Source organism: Mus pahari, chromosome 12 (assembly GCF_900095145.1).
Source record: "Mus pahari chromosome 12, PAHARI_EIJ_v1.1, whole genome shotgun sequence".
Lineage (NCBI taxonomy): Eukaryota > Metazoa > Chordata > Mammalia > Rodentia > Muridae > Mus > Mus pahari.
In genome coordinates, this window is record NC_034601.1 from 26853618 (window position 1) to 26864302 (window position 10685).

At 37.6% G+C, this 10685-nt stretch overlaps 1 protein-coding gene across 22 annotated transcripts in view; it reads left to right on the forward strand.

Annotated features, from left to right (window-relative positions):
• Dlg1 (discs large MAGUK scaffold protein 1) overlaps positions 1-10685 on the forward strand; it is a 202381-nt gene that overhangs the window by 145244 nt on the left and 46452 nt on the right. For all 22 annotated transcript variants that reach the window (XM_029544623.1, XM_021209526.2, XM_021209522.2 and 19 more), the window contains one exon: positions 4549-4705. In XM_029544623.1, the coding sequence (XP_029400483.1) occupies positions 4549-4705 (157 nt within the window). The remainder of the gene's footprint in view (positions 1-4548; positions 4706-10685) is intronic.

Here is a 10685-nt window from a genome sequence, read left to right on the forward strand (position 1 = left end):
AAAAAAAAAAAGAAAAAAAAAGAAAGAAACAATGATGTCTCCAGGTACAGAGGAGTTTATCTTGTCACTGAGTCAGTAGGGTTGGAAACAGACAAGTGTTCATTAGCTGGGCTAGTAAATAATGACCACTCAGTGCTTGTTGTTAGTAAGTGTTCTTCCTCAGCTCATCTCTAGTCTTGTTATTTGCTAATAGTGCCTATTTCTAGAAGAGGGAAAATGATTTGTGTAGCTTTAATATCTTTACATAATTTGCAAATTAATAAGTAAGTTTTGCAGTTGTGTTTCCTTTCTGGGCTGTCCCCGTCCAGGCTCTCTGCACATCTCATATCTAGAGTATTTGTTGGCCATTTAACACAACAGACCTGCCTATTTCCATACTAATGTGAAAACCAGATCGTTGTTACTAAATAGATCTTCAAGTGGTGTGCCTTATATAATCCCATTTGATAAGTATGTACCTGTGCCCAGATTATAAATTACAAAAATCTTTGCCCAAACATTGTCAGTCCTCCATAGTTTGAGCCAAAGCCCCTTGAGAGGTTGACACACAGTCTCATCTCCCCTTCAGAAATACCACAGCATATGTTTAATGGTTCTAATATTCGGAGCTGAGCATAAATGGTACATGTCCTCAATCTGAGCTCTTGGGAGATAGAGGCAGGTAGATCTCTGTGAGTTTGGAGCCATACTGGTCTACAGAGTGAGTGAAACCTTGTCTCAAATATAAACAAAAAAAACCCACAACAATAAATAAAAATTTTTAAAGATTAGTTTTATTCAAATACTTACATACCATCTTATACATAAGTTTACGGACAGAGCTAGCGAATGGCTCAGTTGGAAGATTTAAGTTTGACACGCACCTCCAAGCCTCCACTTTAAAAAGCCATGTTGGTAGCACATTGCAGTCCTAGCACTGGGGAATCAGAAACAAGTAAATTCCTAAGGGTGTTGAGCCCACCAGCTTTACCCACTGAGCAAGTTCCAAACCAGTCTTAGGAGAAATGACCTGAGACTTTCCTTAGACCTGCACACATGACTATCCACATACACACACGTTATTAAGTCAGATATGCAGCTTAATAATTTGTAGTACATGCCATTAGTTTTCAATGTGATAACATATGTATATATCATAAAATTAAAACATTGGTCATGTCACAGTGCATATTTCAAGTACATTATATTCAGTATGTGCTGCTATTGCTACTTGCTATTTTCCAAAACCTCTTTCATCATCATAGAATCTACTCCTGGCTCCTGATAACTTGAGCCTTAAAGTCCCATGAATTTGCTTCATCTAGATAAGTCATGTAAGCAGAACCATGCAGTATGTCTTTTGTGACTGATTTCATAGCACAGTGTTTTCAAGGTTCACTCATTAGTTAGCATATATAAAATCTTCACCTTTCTGAGTGGTAGTCCTGTGTGTATATCTGAGTGTGTCTGTGTGTGTACATGCACGCCCATTAATGTACTTTCAAACCACATTTTATTTATCACTATAAATATTTCTTTGGTAAATACTGATATTCATGTAATTTAATTCCTGCTGTGAACAATTTTCTTAGGAAATAACCTGGGTAGAGTTCCAAAACCATATGTAATTTCTCTGTGAGTTAGCTTTGTGCAGAACCATCAAACATACTTTACAGTCAGAGCCTGGCAGTAGTGGTGTACACCTTTAATCCCAGTACTCAGGAGGCAGAGGCAGAAGGATCTTTGTAAGTTCTAGGACAGCTAGTGCTACACAAAGAAACCCTATCTTGGGCTGGAGAGATGGCTCAGCCGTTAAAGGCTAGGCTCACAACCATAAAATATAAGAAACCCTATCTTGGGGGGGGGGGGGAATACAGTCACTACATGTCACCTGCAAGAGTTCTAGCAGTATCTCTTGGTTTAATTTACATTTTTCTTATCAAATTTGAAAACAATCATTCTATGAATTTACAATTCATGCATGTGTTTTGAAGCAAGATAGGAGCCCTGCATACTGAATCCTCTCTACCTCACATGTACAGCTCAAATGTGCCCTTCGTCTTGCCTTGTCTCTCCTTTAGAATCTCCAAATCTCCTTACTAAGTTTTATTATGTTTTCATTCATATAGATGTATATATACACGTTTCCCTAAACATTTTAATTTCCTATTTTTTGATAAGAAAAGTAATTTCATAAGCACCATAAATGACTTAGCAAAATTGATTTAATATGTCATACAATTATTAAAATTCATATTTAACTCAGAATTATTATAACTAATTATTTCCTTTTTTTTTTAGAAAAAAATCATATTAAAACTTTTAAATGCTTGCTAAATATACTCTATTCTATTTAAGAGTAATGTCTGTCAAGTGATACTCCCAATTTTATCAAATTTAAAAGGATCTGCTTCTGGCACTTCTATCGTCTTCCCAGAAGATAGATATAAGTGATTTTTCACATAATTCTTACATGCCAAGAGCTGTGAAAATTATCAACGGAGAGCTACAAGCCAGAGAGTTTTGATATGAAGTAATAAACCAGCGTTTTCACATTAGTATGGATACAGAAAATATGGTACATTTACACAATGGAGTACTACTCAGCTATTAAAAACAATGAATTTATGAAATTCTTGGGCAAATGGATGTATCTGGAGGATATCATCCTTAGTGAGGTAACCCAAACACAAAAGAAGTCACTAGATATGCACTCACTCATAAGTGGATATTAGCCCAGAAACTTAGAATACCCAAGAAACATTTTGCAAAACATAAGAAAACCAAGAAGGATGACCATCGTGTGGATACTTCATTCCTCCTTAGAATAAGGAACAAAATACCCATGAAAGGATATAGGTACAGAGACAAAACTTAGAGCTAAGGTGAAAGGATGGACTATCCAGAAACTACCCCATCCGGGAATCCATCCCATCATCAGCCACCAAACCCAGATACTAATGCACATGCCAGCAAGATTCTGCTGAAGGGACCCTGATATAGCGGCCTCTTGTGAGGCTATGCCAGTGCCTGGCAAACACAGAAGTGGATGCTCACAGTCAGCTATTGGATGGAACACAGGGCCCCCAATGGAGGAGCTAGAGAAAGTACCCAAGGANCTGTAGGGGGNTGCAACCCTNTAGGTGGAACAACAATATGAACTAACCAGTACCCCCTGAGCTCAAGTCTCTAGCTGCATATGTAGCAGAAGATGGCCTAATCAGCCATCATTGGGAAGAGAGGCCCCTTGGTCTTGTAAACTTTATATGACCCAGCGCTGGGGAAGGCCAGGGCCAAGTAGTGGGAGTGGGTGGGTAGGGGAGCAGGGGTGGGGTATAGGGAACTTCAGGGATAGCATTTGAAATGTAAATAAAGAAAATAATAATAATAATAATAAAAAACCATTTAGGTTTTGTTTTTTGTTTTTTCCATTTAGCTTATGTGTATTGTTTGGTAATATAAGAATATTAACTTGGTATAGTGATACAGGCTTTTATTATCCCAGTACTGAGGAAACTGTGAGTTTGAGGCCCGATCGTTGAATTGAAGATCAGCCAGGGCCCCATAGTAGGACTTGCTCCCCTCATACGAGTCACCAGTAGGATGCTTTCCTACTGAAGTTCAGGTTCTACTTAAAATTTCTAAGATGTTTAATTATTTTTCTTTTTTGTTGTTGTTGTTAATTTTGTAATTATATTTATGTTCAGAAAACTTAGTGTACGTTTAACCCAAATTAGTGGCGAGTTCTTTAGCCTTTGCCTTTTCCAGCTTGGCAACGTGAACCACAGACTTAGGACCCAGGACGTTGCCTCCCCAGTGGCAACGAATCTCATCATATCTGTCATTATAATTGGTCCTAATAGCTTCCACCAGCTTAGCCAGAGCACCCTTGTCTTCCAAGTTAACCTGTGTGAAGGCAACAGTGGTGCGTGTCTTCCTGTGGAACAGGCGCCCCAGCCTGGCCTTTCCCTTTATGATGCAGTAGTGCACCCCCATCTTTCGACACAGGGCAGGCAGAAAAATCGCCAGCACAATGGGTTCTACGTCATGGGCAGTCACCACCAGCTGAGCCTTCTTGTTCTCCACCAAGGTGGTGACTGTATTGACTCCTGCTCGGAGGACAGGTGGTCTCTTAGTTGGGACGTCCCCTTTGCCAGCAGCTTTCTTCTCAGCACCGGCCAGTAGTCTGCTTCTCCAGCTGTGTCTCTGGCCTGTACTTGTAGGCAAGCTTAAGCAGCTGAGGAGCTGTTTGCCTGTCCAGGGCTGGGTGAACTGGTTAATGGCAGGAGGTACTTTGAGCCGCTTATAGAGGATGGCCCTTTGCCACTGCAGCCTGATGTAGCGGGGCCATTTGACAAAGTGTGTTACATCTCTTTGGGGCTGGATGTCCTGCACAATGCCGAAGTTCTTGGGTCTTTTCTCAAACAAAGGATTGACCACCTTTTTGGCCTCCTGTTTCTTGACGACGGTTGGGGACCAAGGGGGACCTTCTTCACCTTGGCCTTACTTCCTTTGAGCATCTTGCTCAGCTGGAGGAGAGAGAGCTTTAACTTTTTTCTTAATTTTTAGGGAACCTAGAAAAGTTGTTCTTCATCGTGGCTCAACAGGACTTGGTTTCAACATTGTGGGAGGTGAAGATGGAGAAGGGATTTTTATCTCCTTCATCCTTGCTGGCGGACCTGCTGATCTAAGTGGAGAGCTCAGAAAAGGAGATCGCATCATATCGGTAGGTCTGATACTTGGAGGTTTTTATTGTCTTTATTATGACCTGTTAATGATTAAAAATGAATTTTTAAAGCTACTTGAAAGCATATTTCTGATGAGCATTATAGAGCTCAGTCTTGTTATTTTGGGGGTGTTTTTTGTTTTTGTTTTGAACCAAACTGACATGATCTGCATGTGTTAATTGCTATACAATGGTTACTACTATTTGTGGTGCTCAGCCTGAAGCTAACATCTATAAGGTAAGAACTGTACCACTGAGCTATATCTCCAGCTAGAATACAATTCAAAATTCTTAGAGATTTCAGTCTCAGAGCATCTTTGCTTTTTAATTACCCTACAATCTTCAGACACAACAGATTGCATTACAGATAATTGTGAGCCACCATGTCGTTGTTGGGAATTGAACTCAGGACCTCTGGAAGAGCAGTCAGTGCTCTTAACCTCTGAGCCATTTCTCTAGCCCTAGTACTGAGTTTTTAAACTCTCTTTACATTCACCTCCATCTGCCATAGTTTTATTGAATATACAATTTGTCAACTTTTTTTTTCACGTAAGCCCTTTTAAAAATTATTGGGTGTAACTAGTGGCGAGCATGCATGCTATGCGTGGTGTCAGAAGACTGTCTTTTCCACTGTGGGTCCAGGAGATCAAGTTCAGACTGACAGGCTTGCTTGGCAAGTGCCCCTACCTGCTTTGCCACCCTGCATCTCCTTCATCAGTCTTAGAAGGTCTTTGTCAGCATCTCTGTGGAAGACTCCATCTCTTTATTAGGCTGCATGAGTCTGACTGTCCCACAGATGATGCTATGGTCTTTCTTGTCCTCACATTCAGTTTTCCCCTATCTGTAAGTTTCAGCCTAGAAACTTGTTTTGACTTAGGCTCAAATTTTCTATTTCTTTCTTCAGCTAATTTTACTATACTACTAAGTCTTTCAAATAAAATCTCTCTTTTTTTTTTTTCCCTAGCAATTCCATGTGGGTTTTGTTTGGGTTTTGTTGTTGTTTGTTTGTTTGTTTGTTTTTGGGTTTGGAGGTTTGGTTTTTTGTTGTTGTTTTGGTAGTTTTTATGCCAAACTCATTTTCTCCACATCTGTTAGCATTATTCTATCTTCATGGTTCTTTTATTATAATCATTATTATTTTTATTAACAAGGTCTCTCAGCTGTGGTCCTGTGTCATCAGCCACTCATAAGTATCCTTTGGTCTCAGTTTCCTAAGTATTGAGGTTACTTCTTTTTGTCTTGACAAGCTAGATTTTCTTCCATTTTTGCATGTCTTATAATCTTAACCTTCATGAAATATTTTTAATAAAATAATAAATGAGTAGGACCGATAAGATGATTCACACATAAAGGCACTTGCTACTAAGCTTGAAGTACTGTATGTTATTACACTGTAACAGAATAATTGTGTGTCGGGGATTAATCCTAGGAATAGGGAATGATTCTCATGCTTTAGGCTACAAGAATTAAGCTGTGTGAACACGACCTATAGCTGAGCTGCATTTTGTTGTAGTGTCAGTTTACTGGTTTGCTTGTTTGTGGATTTTGGTTCATGAACACAAGATATACAAATTGGGGGTCCACTTAACTTGTGACTTTTTAGAAGTTTTATGTTTTCCCAGTCTACAACAAACCATAAAATATTGAGTGTCTTGATGGCTGGTCTTCCTAGTACCATCTAGTCCTCCTTCCCTCACCATTCTGCCAGGGATGGGCATGGCCATGGGTGTCTTCCTGTGACAGTATAGATATTAGTTCACTTGTGTCTCTTTAAATTCCAGTACTAATTTAAATTAGTTTTTATGAACGTATTCTGATGGTTTTGATTGTTATGGTAGAAGAGATAGTTCTTGAGATTTCTGTGATTTAGTCCTATTAAGTAGACACTATTCTTATCTTTAAAAATATATTGTGGTAATCACCATTCTTACTTGATAAGTCCTGCCTTTTGAGTCATTTGCCCTTAAACATAGGTAATTTCCATTTAACAGTACTGCATATATTGATGTTTTAACATCTAAGGTTATATATAATCCTTAATTATCTATTGCTTGCTACATATCAAATACCTAAGCTTTCATCCAGCTGGTTATTCCAGTACTGTAGAACAACTAGAATAAAATTTGATTGCTATTTCTTTTGTAAATGATCATCCATTCTATACTAGACTTTGTCTGTTTTTAAACTATGAGACCTTCAAAAGAATTAGATGCAGGAATATATTGATAAATCTTAAGTATGTCAGATGTTCAGTCAGATAGTAAGAAAAATAATTCTGAAAAGTGTATAAAAAGATAGAATTTTACATCTCTGGTCACATTCATTTTTCAGTTTGAGGAGTATTTTGTGACATTATTTATACTCGAAAAGTTCTCTATTCATATATTTTTAAATGACATAAAATTTCAATACTGTATAGCACTGGTGACCCAAGATAGATGATTTATTTCTAAATCATCTAGTAATAAATCATAAATTTATCTCAAACTCAGTATGTCAATAAGAGACGATAATATAATGGCAGACCTGTGAGGAATGAGAGGGAATTCTAATTTACATATAACTAAAACAGGATAGGCTGCTAATCCACCATCATACAGTCAGCCTTGAAAGACTTAGTTAAAGAACAGCAAACAACAACAGGTTCAAGTACTAAATAGTATATAAATAAAAACAAAAGTAATAAACGTGTGACAGAAATCAGAGACTACATTTGCATCTTAGGCACATTTCCAAAGAAACTGGGCCCTTGTAAGAATGCAAAAGCAATTTTTTAACAGCATGTCCTCTGAAAACACTGTAATTCTGCAGCTAAGATGTGAAACAGAAAGGCGGTAACAAAGACCTCCCCTAAGAAGAAAATGTTTAACAAAAGACTGGCTCAACTGGGCAGAGAGCAAACGCAGGAGTCAGTGAGGCTTACTCTGCAGTAAAAATGTAACCCTAAGTAGATTTAGACTCAAATGTTAAAACCTAAAAGCCAGCTCTTTCTAAGGGGAAAAAATGTTGAAAAAATATCTGGGCAAGGCAGCAATTTCTTGGGCAAAGTATAAAGGACACTAATCATTAGAAAGCTCCATTTGCAAACAAATAGGCAAGCTATGTAGAGCTAAATATATCTTCAGTGATACCTCACAAAAGACTTGTACCCAAAAATAGATAAATGTCTACACATCCACAATAAAGAGCTTAGGTAACTGTGCTAGTTTTATGTCAACTTGACCCAAGCTAGAGTCATCTGAAAGGAGGGAACCTCTACTGAGAAAGTGTCTCCATAAGATCTGACTGGATAGAAGGCATTTTCTTAATTGATTTGATGGGGAGTGCCCAGACCATTCAGGGGAAGTCCTAGGTTCTGTGAGAAAGCAGGCTGAGCAAGCCAGGGGAAGCAGGCTAATAAGCAGCAACCTTCTGTGGCCTCTTTATCAGCTCCTGTCTCCAGGTCCCTGCCCTGTTGATTTCCTCTCCTAACTTCCTTCAGTGATGGACTATGATATGGAAATGTAAGCCAAATAAACCCTTCCCTTCCCAACTTCCTATTGGTCATGGTATTTCATAACAGCAACAGTCACCCTAACTAGGACACTAATCCTTTTTTTTTTTTTTTTTTAACTCACAGAGGACTTAAACAAATATTTTACTAAAGGGGGATACACATGAAAAGATATTTAAGAGTTGGCCGTACAAAACTACAGAACCGCCGGGTGGTGGTAGTGGCGCACGCCTTTAATCCCAGCACTTGGGAGGCAGAGGCAGGTGGATTTCTGAGTTTGAGGCCAACCTGGTCTACAGAGTGAGTTCCAGGACAGCCAGGGTTATACTGAGAAACCCTGTCTCAAAAAAAAAAACAGCAACAACAACAACAAAAAAACCTACAGAACCAGTAAACAAAGGAATTTGGGGATATCTCAAAATACATATCCCACTGAGTTGGATGGCTAGAGGATATTAATATATATTATTAAAGGCAATACTTAATGGGCAAGAGCACTGGGGAAACTGTAACTCATAAAGTGATGTTATAAACTTTGGTGAAGACATTAAACATACAGGTAACATATCACATAAATTTTGCCCAAGAGACATGAAAACATCCACAGAAATATTTGTACCAGCTTATTCATAATAATCCAAATCTGGAAATAATCTTATTCTGTTAATAGGAAAATAACTGAGTAAATGGTGAGATATTTTTATCATTTAATACTACACTGCAAGAAAATGAAACAAAATAACCGAAGTACAAAATAACATATGACTCTTAAAGCATCATGTTGAGCAAAACAAAGCAGATATCACAGAAATGCACGCTATCCTTGTATGATAATCATGAGTGCTAATTTCTAGTAATAGAATTTGGGAAATGATTGTTATTGATTTGTACTGACTATAAAGTGCCCAGTAGAACTCACAGGGATGGATAATGGAAACTGTATATATGTTAATTGTAGATTTGGGCTGGAGAGATGGCTCAGCGGTTAAGAGCACTGACTGCTCTTCCAAAGGTCCTGAGTTCAAATTCCAGCAACCACATGGTGGTTTACAACCATCCGTAATGACATCTGACGCCCTCTACTGCTGTGTCTGAAGACAGCTACAGTGTACTTACATATAAATAATAAATAAATCTTTTTTTAAAAAAAAATTGTAGATTCATGGGGGTATGTGTTTATTAGATCCTTCCATCTTAATTAGTCATAGGACTTTTTTTTTTTCCTTCGCATTTTTGAAGATATACTGTAGTTCAGTCTTTTTAAAATAAGTTGTAGCATGATAAGGATAAATTGGTGGTAAGTGTTGTCAGGCAAATTAGTTAGGAGAATAAAATTAGCTTAGGACCTTCTTCACTCGATACCTTCTGTCAAAGTACATTTTTAATTTGCTTAGATTTTGGTGTGAAAACCTCAGAGCAAAAATAGATGATTACGATATTGCCAGAAATGTGTTAGGCCAGCAGTATAGCCAAGTTCACTCGGGACTTTCCCAGTATTGCCACTGCAAGGTCCAGAGTGCAGTGTTACTCACCCTGGTGTGTGCTTGAAGACAGCACTGTTTGGCAGTATACATCAGTAACATTGAAATGTAAATGCTTACTAGTCTTCTGTGGGGAAATACCATTAAAGCAAAAGAGAAAAATCGTTAAGTACAAGAGGAAAAATAATGGGGAACAAAAAAACTTGAAAAATCAACAAATTCTAAGACCTCCATGACAAATATTTAAGTACCTCATTAGATAAGATTCAAAAGCACAAATAAGAAAATATACTTTAAAACAAAAGTTGTTACTAAAAAGATGTATTTGTTTATGTGCTTAAAATAATAGCTGTTAGTCACATTCATAGTTGTTCATAAATTTGGTTAACAAATAAATCTGTAGCTAGGAAGGACACTAAGTCACTAATAATCAAAGGCTTGGGCTATACCTTTATGATAAAGCATGTACTCATTCAGAGTCATGGATTATTTGATCCTAATACCAAGATAAATATGTATTTTATGGTATATGGATTATGTGTGTGGGGTAAGAACCTCTTATAGTAGAAAAGCCAAAAACCAGACAATCTCACTGACAAACTTTTAAAAATTTTAAGAAACTCTTACAAATCAGAGGAAATGTAACATTTCCCAACTCAGTCTGTGAGGCCAGACTTAGACAGGCAGAACAAGAAAGGTGCATCGTTTGTGAATATAGATGTTAAGACCCTCAACAAAATAATAGACTAGAAACATAAAGTCATGTGCTATACCTAAGAAGACTTTATCCAAGGAATGCGTGGTTGATTCTGCAGAGAAAAAAAAAGTTTGAAACCATCCTAATACAGTAAATGACACAACCACATGCTCATTCAGTAACAGAAAAAAGGATCATTCCTTTCCATGGTTAAAAACATTTAGAAAGAAAGAAAGAAAGAAAGAAAGAAAGAAAGAAAGAAAGAAAGAAAGAAAGAAAGAAAGAAAGAAAGAAAGAAAGAAAGAAAGA